Below are 20,636 nucleotides of genomic sequence, written 5' to 3'. Positions count from 1 at the left end.
ATGTTGTATTACTTGCTTCAGCTTTAATTTCCTTTACACTTTCAGTGAGGGGGAGCAGGAGAAAAGAAAATGAGAACAAAAGAGATGGCGGTGGGAGGTTTACACACACACACACACACACACACACACACACACACACACACACACAGTACATTACATTGATTTGTTTCCTGGAAACTTCCTCGAACCATAAAAACTCCTGGCCAAAACCTTAACCTTACTCTAACTTCACCTCAAAATGTCAGCATTTACATTATGGACTTGTTTTTTTGGCCAAATGAGGAAGACGAGCGCTCATAACATGAGATTTAGCAGACATGAGTAATACTTACAACACACACACACACACACACAACAGGAAGCCATGTCTGTGCCGCTTCAGGGTCGCCAGTCAGACCGGCTCCTCGTGTCAAGCACGATGGATAACATACACTCACAAACACACACACACACACACACACACACACAGGTAACACACTCACACACATACAAACAAGAGACACAGAAGCAACCTCTGCTTATATCTGTTTAATGCTTTGAGCCTGAAGCAGCAAATGAGACCAAAAACTGAGGAAAGAAGTTCTTTTTCATTTTCATTTTCATTTTCATGTGACACCTACAGCAAGTCCCAGTCCCAGTTCCCGTCCCAGTCCCAATTCCAGTCCCAGTTCCAGTTCCAGTCCCAGTCCTCTCGTAAACCCCTAACTCATAAATTCTACCGCTTTATCCTCCACATGAGGGTTGCAGGAGTCGCTGGTGCCAATCTTAGCTGACGGGGGTACAGTGGGAGGAACCCGGAGAACCCACACAAGTAACTATTAGCGATTAAATGTGTCCTCGGCATGTTACCCATCCTCGACTTGAACAAGAAGAGAACACGCAAACTCAACACAGTAAGGGCTTGAGAAGAACCAGGGCTCCAACCTGGGACCTTCCTGCTGTCAAACAACAGAGACACCCACTGGCCCACCGTGCTACTCCTCCTCTCCGTTACTTTTAACAGACATATTGAGCACCTGATAAATTGGCAGATGAGTATGTGGTTGTCTAAAATGACAAGATTCCACACCAGGGTACACACACACACACACACACTCACACCCACACACACTAAGTGATGCCAGGATGGATGAGAAAGCTCCAGAGTGGAAAACACCAAAGGAAGAAGGCTTAAAAGATTTGTATTGATTTGGGTATTTCCAACCGTTGGTGAGTGCGCGGGAGGGTGAGTGGCGGTGGTGGGCGGGGCCGCTTTGGTCCTTTGACTTCCTGACACCCATCATCATCATCATCATCATGGCCATCGTTTTCATTGTACACATCAGGCTGTATGAGTTCATATGACTGAAAAAGCATTAGCCACAGAGATTACATGAGTATACTTTCATCTGCACCACTTTATGGGATTTAATGGGAAACCAAATGAAATAACACAATAAAGATAACGATAAAGCGGAGTAATTTTTTATTTATTTATTATTTCTTTTTACTGTGGGATGATTTAAGTGCTCTGTTCTGTACTCAGCTCTGTCTGGAGCCTGAAAAAGGCAGATATATTTATGTAATGCAACGGCGTATTAGGGCCACAGAATAAAGTCTTAATTCACGAGAATAAAGTCATAATATTCCAACCTGCCTTATGATATTCGGATTCATATGATAAACTAGAGAAACCACAGAAAAGACAACATTTCCAGCCTACAACATGGGCTCTAAGGGAAGTCCGTCTCTGTTTTCATCACATTCGGCATCACTTCCAGCTCCATCTTTAAGGTTCTGGGTAACAGCACCCCCTGGTGGTACAGCATTCTTATGCTTTACTTTGAAAATGTCCCATCTCTCAGGCAGCAGGCCCTTGTTGAACAGAACCAAAGCCAGTGCAGAAAAAGCTAGGATGGTTATCAGAGTAAACAGCATGGAGAATGTTCTGACCGCAAATGTTTGGACGTAGACGCCGTCCTCCAGTGTGCAACCGGGAAGGCAAAGAACAACAGGAAGACCTACAGTGTTCTCTCCTAACAGAATCCTCACAATCAGCCCTACGATGTAACCCACCGCACCACCGTACGCGTTTGTCACTTTGAAGAAGAGCACACAAACCAGCTGGGGGAACATAAGCGTGTAGGCAATGTCTGCTCCAAGAATCCAGAGGAGGAGGACGCTTTTAGTGAAGAACGTTATGGATGTTCCAGCGATGCCCACAACCACGATTGAGATCCGAATCACCCACTGCATTTCACGATCTGAGGCCTGGGGACACAAAATGAGACGTGTCATTATATTCATTCATGTTCCTGTGCTCTCCTCAAGAAATGTATTTAATGTATTTTAATTTGCATTGAATGAAAAGGTTAAACGAGCTATAGCTAAGAAATTCATTGTATAAAAATCCCAACATGACCATGATGTGTCATTAGAGAGAGGGAAACACTGACACTGGCTTCACTGCTAAAAAAATGGTGCAGCCACTTAAATTTACAATTTAAATATTCATTTGCAGGCCACAAACTCAAACTTTGGTCTGTGGCTCCACCCACCTAACAATGCATCTTGTAGCACTTTGACAACCAGGTTACCAGCATGGTTAATCAAAACCTGCAGCTATGGGTCAGAAATGCCTCAGCACCAGTGGAGAAGAGAAGCCACGCACACATGGAGCGAATGCAAGGTTTATTGTAATCCTTTTTAAAGCTAAAGGGTGAAGTTCCCTCCACAGATTTACAGCAATCAACCCGAGACCACATCTCCACAGTCCACATGCCACTGAGCTGCTGCCATCAGCAGAGTCCTGCAGTCCTCACCTGTTTGCGCAGAATGTTCTTGTAGATGTTTAACGAGAAGATAGAAGTTACAGATAACAGTGCTGAGTCTGTGGAGGACATGACGGCTGCAGCGATGGCTCCAATTCCAATGATTGAGATGAAAGACGGAGTGAGGTACTGCAGAGTCAGAGGAAGGACCATCGACTGCTCGCCACGTTCATAAGGAGACAGAGAGCCGTACATCGTCAGGTTCCAGTCTGGACAAGAGATATGACAGTTCCACTTTTGAAACATGAACGTCCTTAACAACACTCCAACAAAAACACTGGCTCTCCTGTCATGTTAAAGGTTTTGCTGTGAACTGTATATAAAAATGGACGTTGTCTCCTGTTGAAAAGGATGGAAGTAGCAGTTAGCCACCAGAGGGCAACTGCTGGTTGCAGGAAGAACTGCTTGAATAGAAGTCTTTGGGAAAATTAGCTTCTTCTCAACATTTGCCTGAGGAGTTAATGTCTCAATCTCTAGTTTTAGCATTTTCCCATTTAGAGGAAAATTACAATAAAGCATGGTACATGTGAATGGACACCAGTTTGACTGACAGCTGGTATCATCCAGTAAGTGCGTTGTTGCAGGTGACGTCTGTGAACGTACAGTTTTTTGGTGCTGGTCAAATCAAGAATCTTGAGGCTTCACATGGGATTCCATTATTGCAACTAATAGACAAAATCCATTTTTAGGCACATTCTATGGGTTTTGCTATCTAATGCAGTTTCAGATACCAGGTTCTATTTAAGTATTCTGGAAGGTGTCACATTGAGCCAGCACATACCCTAAAACTGACCAAGCTACATGGAACTCATGGGAGTGTGCTTGTTTCTCCAGTGACCTCTGTGTTAAACTTCTGTCGTCTCTTGAATGTAATTCCCACCTGTGGAGGCAGCGACAGCTCCGATCAAGACTGGAGGGATTCCCAGTATTAAAACTATAATGGCAGCAACATAGCAGGTTAACTGGGCTGTCCGTGATGAGGTGGCAGACAGCGTCCTCTGGTGGAAGCCCTGAAATGAAAGATTGCCAAGAGACTGGAGACAAAAGCAGAGTAGGAGGAGGATGAAGACAAAGAGAGAATGTAGCAACTTTTATACAGTATATATAGATATACATATACATATCTATATCTATCGATATGTATATATATATATACATACACACATATATGTATATATGTGTGTGTGTACATATATATATATGTTTACACACACTCAGTAAGCAGCTTGTTCAGATTGAGGAGAATATGTCACTCCTAAATATTTGCGGTGTACCACAAAGTTCAGTTTTGGGCCCAATTGTTTTTGTCAGTGTCACTTATTCTTCAATATTTGACTCATGGCACTGAGGTTTTTTGCGTCACATGTAGTCTGATCCCAGGGACATCAAGAGCTTAGGTGAACTAGTAAAAATACATCGAACGTTCATGCCCTGTACGTGAAAGTGGTTTGCAACCGATGATGATTATCAATATTCAGCTTACCAACAATAAGAAGTCATCAATCCACTTCCAGACCTTGTCTTTCTCCAGAGAGCCAACCCAGGGTTCATGAAGCGTGTTGTTAAAAGCTGTCTCAGCGATGTTTAAAGACGTATCGTTGAGCAGAAGGAAGGGGACGCACAGCCACTGGTAACACACGTAGAGATCATCAAACTTAAGATATTAAGGCTAGGATATTACAGGATGATCCCAACTATCGCCCTATGTCAGCTGAGATTGGCACACCCTCATGTGGAGGATAAAGCAGTAGCAGATGGATGTACATGCATCCAGGGTCACATGTCTGGGATGCAGGGGCTAAGAAGGTCATCCCAGTTTGACCAGGGTCTGAACAGGGTTTCTCCCTGGAATTGGCTCCAACCCCCATGTCAAACATAAACCAGTAGAAAATGCATTCATGCATAAAATTAGGTTATTTTATTTTACTTTATCAAACCTCTCTTGGAAATGATGCATATAGTGATTTAAAAAGTGGGCCCCTTTACAGAAAGTATGGGACGCACCCCTGTGGAAAATAAACAGAATATCTTGAACACATGTGCTAGAGTAGCCTCACCAAACTGACAACAATGAGACACAGCTGGATGATGTCAGTGAAGGCCACTGAGTAAAGGCCTCCTAACAAAGTGTAGATAATGGCCACAGCTGATGAGATGCACACAGAATAAGCAAAGTGCAAGTCCAGGATCACAGTCATGGTTAATCCTGTTGGACAAAAAAACACAAAAAGGCAAACACAGTTAAACTTTCATGAGCACCATGGGGCGCCATTTGTTAAGTTCCTCATTCTGAATTGAACAGTTACATTTTGCCACATTTAACTCAAACAATGACAAAATAAATGGAGTAAATTTACAAAATTATACACAACTTAGTTATATGCTAAACCTTTATATCTAAATGTTAAATATTTGAAAAATACGCACATGAGCCAGACTCAGGCCTGCCCACTCCAAACATGTCCCCTCACTCCACACCCACTAACATTTTTAGTTGGTTTAGCTGGCATTATTGGCTGCAGGGGACTTGGATCCCCCTCACTCATGACCATGGCTAATCATGACACACCTATGGGCAGCATTCTGTTCCCTCTGTGGGGCTCTGTGCTGAGCACTTGGGCTCTTGGATGTTCTGTGGGGCTCTGTGTCAGGGTACAGACCTGGCAAACCCTTGGACCTCTGGCCCATACCTATGCTTGGGGTATCGGCCCCTGGACGGCTCAGGGTCTGCCCATCTCCTGTCCCCTGGAGGTTCCCCTGGTTGGAGGGGCCTATACAGATCTCTACATATTCCGTCTCGGGGGGACTTGTGGTTAGCGTGAGTGTGTGAAGCTAAGGTAGAGCATACAGCTGTTGTGCCAGGGTACAGACATGGCGGACCTTAGTATAATGTTACCAGAGTGTTTTCAATTTGTCATGTAGCTGAGTTTACCTAAGCCAAGCAGAGTGCATGCCACCCACATGACATCCATGAGCAGAGCAGGCAGCACCAGAGAAGCACTCAGTACGTTGCCATAATTGATCTGGAATGGGTCCATCATGGTGACGTACTTCATGTCCCTCATTGGCTTGGCAAAGAATAGACCACCTTGTTCAGAGGATGAGATCAGTCAGTCAGTCATCATCTAACCGCTTTATCCTCCACCAGAGGGTTGCGGGGGGTGCTGTGCCAATCTCAGCTACATCGGGCGATAGGCGGGGTACACCCTGGACAGTTCGCCAGTCCATCGCAGGGCCACACACAACTAGAGACAAACAACCATTCACTCTCACACTCACTCCTACGGTCAATTTAGAGTGTCCAATTTACCTATTCCCCACATTGCATGTGTTTGGACTGTGGGAGGAAGCCGGAGAACCCGGAGAGAACCCACGCACACACGGGGAGAACATGCAAACTCCATGCAGAAAGGCCCTTGTTCCAACCGGGGCTCGAACCCGGGTCTTCTCGCTGCAAGGCGAGAGTGCTAACCACTACACCACCGTGTGGCCCCAGAGGATGAGATATTAAATATAATTACTGTATATATTACTGAATCAGTAACATAGCAAATTCTGTGAGGGTAGTTTCCACCCGCTCTACTCGCCTCGCCTCGCCATGGCACGGTTAAGTTACTTTTTTTATTACCTGGTCTGGCAAGGTTCCAAGCTGAGTAGGTACTGCCAGCCACTGAGTGCCGTCACAGGAGGAGACTTCCAAAACAACAGGTGCGAGTATTGTACAGGTTTAAATGACATACACCTCAGCAGTCTTACATTACTCTGAACAACTCTTACATTACAGTGTCAACACAAGACTTCAGTCACTTACATTTACAAAGTATATCCAACAAATAAATGATGTTTGTCTCTATATGTATCTGTCCAGGGTGTGACCCCACCTTTCGCCGTACTTCAGCAGAGATTGGCACAGCGCCCCCTTGACCCTCATGTGGGGGATAAAGTGGTAAAAGATGGATGAATGGATTAACTATAATGTAGCTGCTTACTAAAAGTGAATTATTATTGTTTTAAGGGAGAAGAATGAAAACAGAACAAAGGATTCAACACGAGAGATTTCTAGATCATCAGTCTTACCCAGTATGAAGGACAGAGATTGATGTACAGGCATTAGAGCCCAGATCAAGCCCATCTTAGGAGTGTAAACTGCCTCAGTCACACCCAGGATAAAGCCACCTCCTACCCATGTCGCTGCAGAAAAACACATGTTAAAATTCCTTTAAAAAAGACAGTTGTTTTGCTCGATTTTGAGTAGAATATTATGAAAGGTATGTATGTGAGAGCCTTATTTTACTTCAACTTTACTCTTTTGTTACTCTTTAAAACACTCTTTAGTTTGTGTTTTGTGTTTTGATAATTAATTTTGATAATTAATTTGACACATCTATGATTACAATACCTGATCATGGGTTTTTCAGACCCACTGATCTACACTGATCTACTCACCTGTCATGGTGAAAATCCCAACCAGCAAGTTAATATTTCTGTCTCCAAGCAGGACCACTTCAGTCCTGTTTCCTCTGCTGGTCTTCTCAGCCTTCTTGGCCTTCCAGGCAGCTAAAATCCCTGTGACCAGGATTAAGATGTAAAACACAACGACTGCAACCACACCAGCAATGTTCAGAGCCATGGTGTTTGTGGAGCTCCTGCACTGAAATGCAGCCAGACTCAGTGGTTTTATAGTCAGTCAAAAAAATGCACCCATACAAAGCACAAGAACAAGATTTTCCAGTGACGTATGTCAGAAGTGAAAAGTATCAAAGTAGCTATACCATATACCATATATAATTGAATGAAATATAACGAAAGTATATAATGAAAATTTCCATGATTACAATTTTAGTTACATTTCAAAAATCTATGCAAAAGCTCGGATTTATCAAATAGTTTTTTTCATGTCAACATCCTCCTTCTAAAGCCAATACTTGTGATTGGCTCTGTCAAGGTATCTTTATTGTCCCAAAGCAGGGAAAATAGGTTTGCAGCCAGGAAGACGCACACACACAGATATTCAGACATAATACACAGATGGACAACAACAGATAATCATGAGCAGATTAAAAGAACCAAATCATAATATATAAATAAATAAGCAGCATGGATGCATAAAGTGCAAAAGTGCAGGTGCAAGGTGCCCAAACAGGTTTCCCCGGCCTGAACAATCTACCAATAAACATGAGCACCGGGCAATTATAAATCAATGATAAATGATCTGCTATAGCACCTGAATGGCAGAGGGGACAAAGGAAACCTTAAATCTCTTAGTCCAAAGAGTAGCAAGACTGGCTGCAGACCTGCACTGTCAGGACCCTTTGTTGCAGACCTGCACTGTGAGGTCTCCTGCACTATCAGGACCGGAAGTTGATTCGAAGCCTTTCAAAATAAGCAGGACCCTTCTGTATAAACAGAAGGGTCCTGCAGCCAGACCCCTCTCAAGAGTAGGCACCTTCCACCGACGGCAACAGTACAAATTCAGACTGAAGAGGGTGACCTGCACAGTCTAAACTGAAACTGAACTTCCTAAAACTGTCCATCATATCTTTTGTTTTGGACACATTTAGTTGTAAAGTAATGGGGAGAGACAGCATCCTTCAGGAGAACCCAGAGGAGGACTGAAGCTGATTTGAAAAGCTGTCATTTACCCTCACACACTGGGACCTGTCGGTCAAGAAGTCCAGTATCCAACCAACAAGATTAAAATCCAGTTTAAAAAGACTTAGCTTCTCTGCTAACATATGTGGCTGGATAGTGTTAAAAGCAGATGAGAAATCTATAAACAACAGTCTTGCCTGAGCTTTTGATCCCTCAAGGTGGCGATACAGAAGATGTGACAGCGTGACAGTGGCATCCTCCACACCTCTACTAGGCCTGTATGCAAATTGTAGGGGGTCCAATAATTCCTCTACCTGCGATAAAACTTCACTTTTAATGAGCTTCTCCAATGTCTTCATAACTAAAGATGTCAACGCCACAGGCCGGAAATCATTAAGTGTTGAAGGCTTCTTTATCTTTGCGACAGGGACGATAGTGGAATGTTTCCATAACTTAGGGACCTTTTGTTGCTCAAGGGAAAGTGTAAGGGAAAGGTATTTCAACTCATCCACCTTCGCTACCTGAAAGTGGATGAGTCGCCTCTAAAGCCTGCCCCACAGTAGAGGATTAATCTGACTAGATTTGAAAAACATGGGAGACCACAGACACAGCAGAACCGTTTCCTGGTCAACTCGCTCTCAATGGTTACTGCGGGGTTCTGCTCACACCCCCAAATGCTGTTCAGTCAAACTAAATATCAAACATGTTTTTATGGCATGATTAAAATCTGTGTCTGTTAATCCCTCACACTACAGATTAATTTGGTCAGTTATCTGTTCAGAAGGGCCAGATCCGGACCGAAATCTGTGGGGCAGGCACAAAAAGCCTCAGGCAGTTAGCTCACATGCTGTCTGAGTAAGTGAATAGTTGTTATGTCAATACTTAAATCTGTGTAAGTGTATGTATGCTGTATGCTCGGTATTTGCCTTACACAAAGGTAACAATCATGGGATGTGTATGAATGAGCCTCGAGGGATCATTAAGAGATCCAAGAACACATGTAAGACATGCTAGCTCAGACCCACAGACATCGCGAACAGAAACAATCAAACATCCAAATATCTGACGGTGTACATTAAAAATATGGACAGAGAGATGTAACTGCACAACTCAAAACCTGTTAGATTTGATAGCTCAAGGACTTTACAACAGTTAATTCATTGATTAGCAATCAAACACCAAATTGTCCACCTGTTATTTTGATATAAACATTGCTTGAATAAAAAAAGTTCTTAGGTGTTAATATTTATTTGCTCCCTCATAACAGGAAACAGATTGTCACAAGAATGTGTCATTCATGATCAAAACCTACACCCCAGCCCGCCCACTTCGCTCTGCATCGGCAAACCGACTCGCTGCCCCCTCACTGAGAGGATCACAGAGGCATTCGCAGAACTCGAGACTGTTCACTGTCCTCGCTCCCAAAAACACAGTTCTTCCGACTCTACCTCGACTAAGACGACGACAAAAAAAACAACCAAAAAAACTTAGTTTTGTTATATTTAAATATTTGTACCCAAATGTTTAAATGCACTTATTGTAAGTCACTTTGGATAAAAGCGTCTGCTAAATGACATGTAATGTAATAATGCAATATTGGCGATAGTTAATGAGGTCAGTGGGGGCCAAACCAGCCTTTTCAGGGATGCGGGGAACAGAGGCAGTTTTCAGGCTGATGGGTACAATACCGAGTTGGAGAGATGAATTAACCATGTCCTGAATGTGACAGCAGACCGAGGGAAGGCAGGCTCTGACCCCGGCTTGGCTTGCTGTCGGTTAACCCGGCTAGCTGTTGCGGTGCAAGCCTCCTGCCGCAGCCGGTTTTGACCATCAACATGACTGCTGCAGCTGCCCTCGTCGCCGCTTGGGGAGGCTTTTCTGACTTGTTTTGAAGTGTCACGCAACTCTTCCCTCTTTTTGAAAAAATACAGTAAATCTAACTGTCTTTTTGACATGTTTGCGTTGAAATGGTAAACTTTTTTTCCCTCTCTGCTTGCTCCTCAGATGCGGCGAATTTCAAAAGTTAATTTTCTTTCTGTGTCAGGGGCGTGGTTTGTTGGCCCAGCTTTTCAGTGCGTCAACAGATCTCCGACTCTTTCAAATGACGTTAAATCTTAATAAACATGAAATTCTTGGTTCAAAGCACTGCTGTGGTTTGATCTTCTCTCAGGGTGTTGCTGTCTGCCTCCTGCAGCTGCCCACTTTCCAGTTTCATGTCAAAGGTTTAAGTACTGACACTGAAGGCATTTAAACAAAGTTCCTTGGTCCTGATCTCCCTCCCTCCTCCTGATCTCTCGCTCCCAGGTCCTTGTATGTGCCGCTTGCATCCGAGCACAGATTCGGCGTCTTCACCGCGGTCGAGCCAATCGGTCGGGGCTGTGTTTATTGCTGCAACCAGAGCATTGTCTGCTGGTTGTGTGCTGCATGGTGGCTGCCTTCCCTGCCACGCCCGATTTCTTCACCCCTCTCCCTCTTTGGAAGGGATGCCAATGCACCCAGACTCATAACTGGAACTGGAACGCTAAGGCTAACGCTGAGGCTAACGCCAACGCCAAGTGTAAACTTCTTTTCCTTCCTCCATCTCACCCTGTTCTCTGTATCCCCCTCTCTCACACCAACTAACTTCATGTCCTCTGGGTCAGTCGGTTTCTCTGTTTCCTCTTGATAGTGTTCATGGTTGAAATGTTGACTCACAGGTGTATGTGCTCATGAAGAAAGACATCACTTTCTGTGCAAGTGGTTTCAAAGTGGGAAAGTCTGCTTCAGAAACCAAACTCCAGAAGTAGCCAACACCTGCTCTGAGTTCAACTTGGAGAATGTTACTTGTTTGCAGCTCAATTATTTCACTCTCCAGAGCAGCGCTGTGTGATGGTTGGCGTGAGGGGGAAGGTTAGAATTAGCACTCAGCTCGTTCACAAGAATTCACAAGAGTAATTTCACTGGAAACGTTCTACTTGCTCTACCGACTTGACAGCATTTTCTGGCACAGGAGTGAAGTCAGAGCCGGTTTTATGGGGAGGTGAATCAGGTGAGGATTGAAACCAGGTGTGCCTCATTGCCCTTGTCAGAAGTGAGTTAACTCCTCCTCCGCAGGAAAACACAGAAAAAGAGACAGAGACAGAAAAAGGGGAAGACAAGTACACAAAACATAACACAAACACAACCCAGGCCATAACACTTCTTTCTCTTCCCATTTTGTTTTCTATGTTTAAGGCCATTAAACTTTCTCTGCTAGCTTCAAAGAAGTTGCTGCCATTTCAAATGTTATTAGTGACACTGGGCCACACAGTTGGTGTAGTGGTAACTTAGCACTCTTGCATTTACAGCAGGGCCTTTCTGCCCTTCTGCATGGAATTTGCATGTTCTCCCCGTGTGTGCGTGGGTTTTCTCTGGCTTCCTCCCACTGTCCAAAAACATGCAATATGGAGAATAGGTCAAATGTTTAGGTTAGCTCCCTGTTCTCTGGCAACAGATGGTTCTGCCCTGTTTTGCACATTAGGGTTTGTTTCTATGCGTGGTCCTGTGACGTGACTCCGCCTATCGCCCATGTCAGCTGACAGTGGCACGGCACTCCCCGTGACCCTCCTGTGGAGGATAAAGCGGTAGAAGATAGACGGATGGATTACTGACAATGATTCGTTCATAGGAACTCTTGTTTGGAGATTTTCCACAGCACATTGCGAGCACCACTCGTGAAAGGAAGAGGGCTAAATATGAACAGCTACGGTGACCAACTGTCGAGAGCAGGGCTGGAAGGTGAGGTGCATGCCCACTGATTTTTGGAGCATTCACCTTAAATAGTCCATCTTTACATCACTGAAGATGCGTTCAGGTGCATCAGTAAAATGTGTTTTTGACATTTTTGACAGTGTAAATATAAAGTGAAGTGGCTCTGACACACACGCATGCCCACATGTGTGTTTATATACAGTATACTGAACATATATAAACTGTTCTGTCTTTGGAGGTTCTTACTCATCCAGGTCATTGGTCATTGTCATCTTCACTAGTTAAGCTGTGACACTGTCAGTGTCAGAGTACTTGTTTACACAGTCCTCACTGCATTTAATCTATACAGATTATTCCCTCCCTGAGGCATGTGTTACTTTGCTTGCATCACGCTGTAAACAAAGAGAATTCATTAAGTCATTGAGACATAGTAAACAGTGATTAGAGAGTAATAGGTATCCAGTTATAGGAATGAAAGTAAACATCCACAACATGCACTATGTCCATAGTTCCAGTTTCCAGTTTATATGAATACTGCTGTACAAATAAACTTGCCTTATTTCCTCCTTCACAACATCCATGAACCTTCTCTTTGGTCTTCCTCTTTTGCTCCTGCTGCCCGGCAGTTCCATCTTCAACATCCTTTGTCCAATATAATCACTGTCCCTCCTCTGCTTGTGACCGAACCATCACAACCTTGACTCTCTTACGTTACTTTCCAAACCCTGAGCTGTCCCTGGAATGAGCTAATTTCTAATCCTGTCCATCCTGGTCATCTTCAGCTCAGACACCTCCAGCTCCAGCACTTTGCTGTCTTTCTGTCACACATCACCCCTGACATCCTCCTCTTCCCCTCTCTTGTGTACTGCACATTGCTTTAGAAGGTTAACCCCAGGTATTTCAACTCATCCACCTTCGCTACCTGAAAGTGGATGAGTCGCCTCTAAAGCCTGCCCCACAGTAGAGGATTAATCTGACTAGATTTGAAAAACATGGGAGACCACAGACACAGCAGAACCGTTTCCTGGTCATTCATGATCAAAACCTACACCCCAGCCCGCCCACTTCGCTCTGCATCGGCAAACCGACTCGCTGCCCCCTCACTGAGAGAATCACAGAGGCATTCGCAGAACTCGAGACTGTTCACTGTCCTCGCTCCCAAAAACACAGTTCTTCCGACTCTACCTCGACTAAGACGACGACAAAAAAAACAACCAAAAAAACGTAGTTTTGTTATATTTAAATATTTGTACCCAAATGTTTAAATGCACTTATTGTAAGTCACTTTGGATAAAAGCGTCTGCTAAATGACATGTAATGTAATAATGCAATATTGGCGATAGTTAATGAGGTCAGTGGGGGCCAAACCAGCCTTTTCAGGGATGCGGGGAACAGAGGCAGTTTTCAGGCTGATGGGTACAATACCGAGTTGGAGAGATGAATTAACCATGTCCTGAATGTGACAGCAGACCGAGGGAAGGCAGGCTCTGACCCCGGCTTGGCTTGCTGTCGGTTAACCCGGCTAGCTGTTGCGGTGCAAGCCTCCTGCCGCAGCCGGTTTTGACCATCAACATGACTGCTGCAGCTGCCCTCGTCGCCGCTTGGGGAGGCTTTTCTGACTTGTTTTGAAGTGTCATGCAACTCTTCCCTCTTTTTGAAAAAATACAGTAAATCTAACTGTCTTTTTGACATGTTTGCGTTGAAATGGTAAACTTTTTTTCCCTCTCTGCTTGCTCCTCAGATGCGGCGAATTTCAAAAGTTAATTTTCTTTCTGTGTCAGGGGCGTGGTTTGTTGGCCCAGCTTTTCAGTGCGTCAACAGATCTCCGACTCTTTCAAATGACGTTAAATCTTAATAAACATGAAATTCTTGGTTCAAAGCACTGCTGTGGTTTGATCTTCTCTCAGGGTGTTGCTGTCTGCCTCCTGCAGCTGTCCACTTTTACAGTTTCATGTCAAAGGTTTGAGTACTGACACTGAAGGCATTTAAACAAAGTTCCTTGGTTGGAGGAACTTTGTGAAAAACCCCAGGTATTTCAACTCATCCACCTTCGCTACCTGAAAGTGGATGAGTCGCCTCTAAAGCCTGCCCCACAGTAGAGGATTAATCTGACTAGATTTGAAAAACATGGGAGACCACAGACACAGCAGAACCGTTTCCTGGTCAACTCGCTCTCAATGGTTACTGCGGGGTTCCGCTCACACCCCCAAATGCTGTTCAGTCAAACTAAATATCAAACATGTTTTTATGACATGATTAAAATCTGTGTCTGTTAATCCCTCACACTACAGGTTAATTTGGTCAGATAATCTGTTCAGAAGGGCCAGATCCGGACCGAAATCTGTGGGGCAGGCACAAAAAGCCTCAGGCAGTTAGCTCACATGCTGTCTGAGTAAGTGAATAGTTGTTATGTCAATACTTAAATCTGTGTAAGTGTATGTATGCTGTATGCTCGGTATTTGCCTTACACAAAGGTAAAAATCATGGGATGTGTATGAATGAGCCTCGAGGGATCATTAAGACATGCTAGCTCAGACCCACAGACATCGCGAACAGAAACAATCAAACATCCAAACATCTGACGGTGTACATTACAACACATTCACACGTGTTCTGCATTCATTCATTGTCTACGTGAGGGTGCTGGAGTTCATCCCAGCTGACACAGGGCAAAAGGCAGAGTCACACCCTGGACAGGGTGAACCGTGAGCACTACAGCTGGGCCTTCACCTCAGCCATCATTGCCGAGAAAATAAATCATTGCGGAAAAAAAGCAACAGTACGATGGAAAACTTTTAACAACTGCAATTCTTTAGTTAACGATTTTAATAACAAAGAAGTCAACAAATAGACCATAACATCAATAACATTCTCTGCAACAAGATACATTCTCAAAATATACTTCATAAAACTGGAGACCATTATGACTACATAGTTGAAATTAAACAAACATACACAGTGCAAACATAGCTAACATCTGGAAATATGAAATGAGGTCACCCTGTGACAACGAGGCTCATTTCATCAGCATGGACAGCGCTATGAAATCACGGCGCACAACAAACCATACAGATATTGACAAATTCATTCATGAGCATCCTCAAACTACAATACAATTTCAAATGCACAAGCTGATAATACAATACATCAGCTCTGGGATCCCACCTCGGCCGGCGTGTGTCGGCCCTCACTTGCGCCGCGCGGCATAGTACACTGGCGACCGGGAATCCTTCTGCGCATTCTCGTTTTTTTGTATGTGTATGTGTTTTTTTTCCTTTTCCCTAATAGGAGTGTCAGTGCCACTCAATATACTGTAATGCAGTGCATATTGTAATGAAACGTCAAATGGATGAAGTACCCAGTATCTCTCTCTCTCTCTCTCTCTCTCCCTCTCTCCCTCTCTCTCCCTCCCTTGCCTTAAGGGCTGAATACTTTACAGAATCATCGATACATCTTGTTCCTCTTGTGTCACGCTGTCAACAAAGTCATTGAGTCATTGAGTCATTAACTCATTAAGACATATTAAATAGTGATAGATATGATGAATAGCCCCTTTGTTACTTTCACAACATTCCAATCTGGAGGAATGAGGAAAAAGTCGCTGATGACTACATAGTTCCAGTTTTATTGTGAGAACATATACGGTAAATATTTGTGTCAGAAAAACAGCTACAAGAGCAGAACAACTGTAGTAATGACAGAGGTATAAAATCCATCATGAAGATGTGGGAAAGAGTTGTTGAAGCTTGTTTAAGGTGTATGCTTCCTCTAGGGAACATTATTAGAAAGCATAACATACACTTTCATTGTTATGCAGATGACACACAGCTATATTTATCGATGAGGCCGGATGAAATAAATCAGGTTGTTCAACTCCAGGAATGTCTCAGAGACATTAAGTCCTGGATGACCTGTAACTTTCTACTTTTAAACTCAGAAAAAACTGAGGTCATTATACTCGGCCCTAAACACCTCAGAGAAAAACTTTCCGATCACATTGTCACTTTAGATGACATCACCCTGGCTTCCAGTTCCACTGTGAGGAACCTTGGAGTTACTTTTGACCAGGAAATGTCTTTTGATTCACACATAAAACTCATTTCCAGACCAGCCTTCTTCCACCTGCGGAACATTATGAAAATTAGAAACATTCTGTCTTTACAGGATGCTGAAAAACTAGTTCATGCTTTTGTTACATCTAGATTAGATTACTGTAACTCCTTTATTATCAGGATGTTCCAACAGGTCTGTTAGAACCCTTCAGTTCATTCAAAATGCAGCAGCACGAGTTCTGACAGGAACTAGAAAGAGAGACCATATAACTCCAGTGTTAGCTTCTCTACACTGGCTCCCCGTACAGTTTAGAATTCAATTTAAAATCCTCCTCCTCACGTACAAAGCACTTAATGCTCAGGCCCCTTCATACCTGAAAGACCTAGTCTTACCTTATCACCCTAACAGACCACTTAGGTCACACAATACAGGCTTACTTGTGGTTCCCAGAGTCTGTAAGAGTAGAATGGGAGGCAGAGCCTTTAGTTACCAGGCTCCTCCTCTCCAGGCTCCTCCTCTCCTGTGGAACCAGCTCCCAATGTTTGGCAGGCAGAGACTCTCTTAAAACTTTCCTTTTTGATAAAGCTTATAGTTAAAGCTGGTACAGGGAAACCTGGACCATCTCTTAGTTATGCTGCTATAGAACTAAACTGCTGGGGGATTTTGCTGTGGTACACGCACATTCACTCTCTCACACTCAGGATATGATTATGACTTTTTATATGTCATTAACCTTGTCTCTTTCTCTCCCTAGTTTGTGTCTTTCCTTCCTTCCCTCTCTCTCTCTCTGTATTCTCATCATGCAGGTTGCAGGATCAAGATCCAGTTTTCGAGGCTACGCTTATCATCACCATTATTATTATGTTATAATTAAAAAGTCGATATCAGTAACTGTATAAACTTGTAACCTGATACAGTGGTTGTGTATCTGCTGCTTGTCTCCCTTTCTCTCTTCTGTCTCTACCTCATCTCCCTCTTGTCCTTTCTCTCCCCCCATTTTCTGTCCCCCACCTCTCCGCTGTCCCCGCACATCTCTGAGCCTGGTTCTGTCAGAGATTTCTTCCTGTTAAGAGGGAGTTTTTTCTCTCCACTGATGCCTAGTGTTTGCTCATTGTGTGAACTGCTGTGTTTCTCTGCTCTCTTTGATGTTGTCTATGTGCAGTGCCTTGAGATAATGTATGTTATGATTTGGTGCTATACAATTAAAATTGAATTGAATTGATTTGAATTGAGAAAAGTGAAAATCTGAGAGATGTAACTGCACAACTCAAAACCTGTTAGATTTAATAACTCAAGGACTTTACAACAGTTAATTCATTGATTAGCAATCAAACACCAAATTGTCCACCTGTTATTTTGATATAAACATTGCTTGAATAAAAAAAAGTTCTTAGGTGTTAATATTTATTTGCTCCCTCATAACAGGAAACAGATTGTCACAAGAATGTGTCATTTTGTGATTGGGGAAACACTGACAGACTTTTTCACATTTAGGGTCCAAACTACGGATAAATTAATCAAGAAAATGCTTGACAGATCAACCAGTCAATAAGTGTTAAAAGTCACATGATGCTTTTTTCTTAAAGCATTTGGAACTGCATTGAATGTTGCTGTGGCCGATCGAAGTATGGATGAGCATCAGTAACATTAACAAACTTCAAATTTAGTTCCAGTCGCTCTCTATTAGATGTGTAAACAAGCAAAGATTTGCCACCTTAGCTCAAAAACGCTTGGTCAGTGTTCTACCTACAACTTTGTCTCTGCTGCCCCCACGTGGCTGAATAAGGCAAGTGCAAATAATTCTCACAAATTAAATCCATTTTGAAGGCTGGGGTTCTCAAACGTTTGCACCAAGTACCACCTGGTTTATACATCCATCCATTATCTACCGCTTTATCCTCCACCGTATGGTCGCGGGGGGTGCTGTGCCAATCTCAGCTGACATAGGGTGATAGGCGGGGTCACACCCTGGACAGTTTGCTGGTTTATACAGTAGAAGAGTTATTCTGATTGTCCTCCAAGCTCACTTTACACTGATAGATGTTCTTACAAGAACTCTTAGAAATGGTCCAGTTGCTTGCAGTGTTGTCCTGTGGGGCAACTGGGACATTCCATAGTGCCCAGTAAAAATGCTTGGTTTCGCCACTAAATATCGTTTTTTTTTTTTTTGTGAGAGTCAGACAACACTACTGTCACTCAACTCACCATCACGTCTTGCTCCAAACGCTCATGAGACTTCAAAGTTATTGCAGGAGGACGACATGGCAGAATTTGGAGTCACCTGAGAAAAAATGGCGGCAATTATTTACCTCCAGATTGCAGAGGTTTTAAAGTCTTCAAAAATGTTCTACCACAGTCGAATAAACGTTGTGACATAAGGGGAACATACGTAAGGAAAGTCAAACTTTTGTTCCCAGAACTTTCCCAGGATCCAAAAATTGTTAGCTAGCACATAGCATGTAAGTAAGAATAACCAACAACAGAGGAATATGCTGTTTTAACAGTTAATGGATATGTATTACAGTTAATTGGAGTTCAAAGTTCAAAATTAAAAGATGCAGGCTCCCCCTTGGGGCTACTTGACCTGTACTGGAACAGTTGAGACCTGACCTCACTAAAATGTATGTGTATTTTATTTTCTAAGAATAACTACTGTAACCTTTCTTTAGTGGTGGGGGAGAGTCAGTGGCTCTTATTTTGAAAACCAGGGTGAAAGGAAATGAGGATGTGCAAGAAAAGCGAAGTGACCGCGAGTATGAAGAACATAAAATCTGGTCTGCTGGTCCATGCGAGGAATGAAAATGAAAGATGTGTCTTTTATTTTTCAAGAATAACCACTAAAATAAAAATGTGTATTTTGTTTTGTAAAAACAACTACGATTGAAGGAATGTGAATATATGTTTTTATTTAAAATTAGCCAGACTGTAGAAAAATATCCACCCATTTTGTGATGGTGCATTGAATTTAAATCTGAAGTCAGAACTGGGCGTGACGTTGCCTCTCGGGTTAGTCATTGTTGAAAAAACAGTCGATAACAACGAAACAAACAAAAACTGAACACTACTATGTTTAAGACTGTGTTTGTACAAGTGGCAGCCATCTTGGAATCCAACTGGAAGACTAAGAAATTCTGACTTCTGGTATTGCTAACAGATACGATTGCGTTGTGGCACAGCTGTTTATATCAGATATCTCTAATTCCAGTTTCAGATATAATACATAGCATAACTTATTTCTGACCATCATCATAATTCAAGTTCAAGATATCTTTAATTATCCTCGATTTAGGATTGATTAATAATGTAATGATTAAGCTTCAAGTGTAAATTTTCTGTAGTAGGCAGGTGAGATTCAAGTGAGGTAGAACATTTTGTAGTCAGACAGGGTCAAAATCAACATCATTCATGGAACTAAAACGAGGCATATTAAGTTTATGTAACTTGTGCTGTTTAACATACTAATATAGTCATATTTTTAATATCTTTGTCATTGCAGAAAAAAACAACAATCTATGAGTGGCTTCCTGATTGGAACACCATCACGTACACCACAGCAAGCATCCGTCTCGACCGATAGCATCCTTAACATGCTAGTCACTGACATGAGGCCTCTGTCAATGGTCGAAGATGACGGCTTCAAGACGATGTTTCACACCTTGAATCCTGGTTACACTCTTCCCTCAAGGAAGCTTACGGAGAGAAAATATGAACAGACATTCAATGAAGTGAACAAACTTGCTCTCGTTTGGACAAATGTAGCCAGGCCTACCTTGGTGTTACTTCTCACTACATCAGTTTTTGAATAAAGATGCTGCAATTATGTTTCTTCTTTTTTTTAACCAATTCATCGGAAAAATAATCGACCGATTAATCGATTATTAAAATAATCATTAGTTGCAGCCCTAGTAAAAACAGAATTACAGCTATTTTGACTAGTAAAAATGACGTTGCAGATATCGGTAGTGAATACTCTGTAGAGACTAAACGTTAAAACGGTTTCGTCATATTTGCCTATATATATATAGACCGGCTCCTCGTGGCAAGCACGATGGATAACATACACTCACAAACACACACACACACACACACACACACACACACACACACACACAGGTAACACACTCACACACATACAAACAAGAGACACAGAAGCAACCTCTGCTTATATCTGTTTAATGCTTTGAGCCTGAAGCAGCAAATGAGACCAAAAACTGAGGAAAGAAGTTCTTTTTCATTTTCATTTTCATTTTCATGTGACACCTACAGCAAGTCCCAGTCTCAGTTCCCGTCCCAGTCCCAATTCCAGTCCCAGTTCCAGTTCCAGTCCCAGTCCTCTCGTAAACCCCTAACTCATAAATTCTACCGCTTTATCCTCCACATGAGGGTTGCAGGAGTCGCTGGTGCCAATCTTAGCTGACGGGGGTACAGTGGGAGGAACCCGGAGAACCCACA

The 20,636-nt window shown here is 42.9% G+C and overlaps 1 protein-coding gene across 2 annotated transcripts; it reads right to left on the bottom strand.

Moving 5' to 3' along the window:
* Positions 1-1,461: 1,461 nt before the first annotated feature.
* On the bottom strand, positions 1,462-7,481 carry LOC122771255 (high affinity choline transporter 1-like). Of its 2 annotated transcripts, none has more exons than XM_044028705.1 (8): positions 7,257-7,481; positions 6,888-7,001; positions 5,743-5,898; positions 4,868-5,016; positions 4,294-4,437; positions 3,691-3,844; positions 2,802-3,019; positions 1,462-2,250 (listed from the first exon to the last, which is right to left on the bottom strand). In XM_044028705.1, the coding sequence occupies exons 1-8, from the start codon at positions 7,438-7,440 to the stop codon at positions 1,699-1,701; spliced, it is 1,671 nt and encodes a 556-aa protein (XP_043884640.1). In that variant the 5' UTR covers positions 7,441-7,481; the 3' UTR covers positions 1,462-1,698. The 2 variants fall into 2 exon arrangements, with proteins under 2 accessions (XP_043884640.1, XP_043884641.1); XM_044028706.1 differs by having other exon boundaries at positions 3,691-3,820.
* Between the last annotated feature and the right edge of the window lie 13,155 nt (positions 7,482-20,636).

Source organism: Solea senegalensis, linkage group LG6 (genome assembly GCF_019176455.1).
Source record: "Solea senegalensis isolate Sse05_10M linkage group LG6, IFAPA_SoseM_1, whole genome shotgun sequence".
Taxonomy (NCBI): Eukaryota; Metazoa; Chordata; class Actinopteri; order Pleuronectiformes; family Soleidae; genus Solea; species Solea senegalensis.
This window is presented reverse-complemented; position numbering and strand designations above follow the sequence as displayed.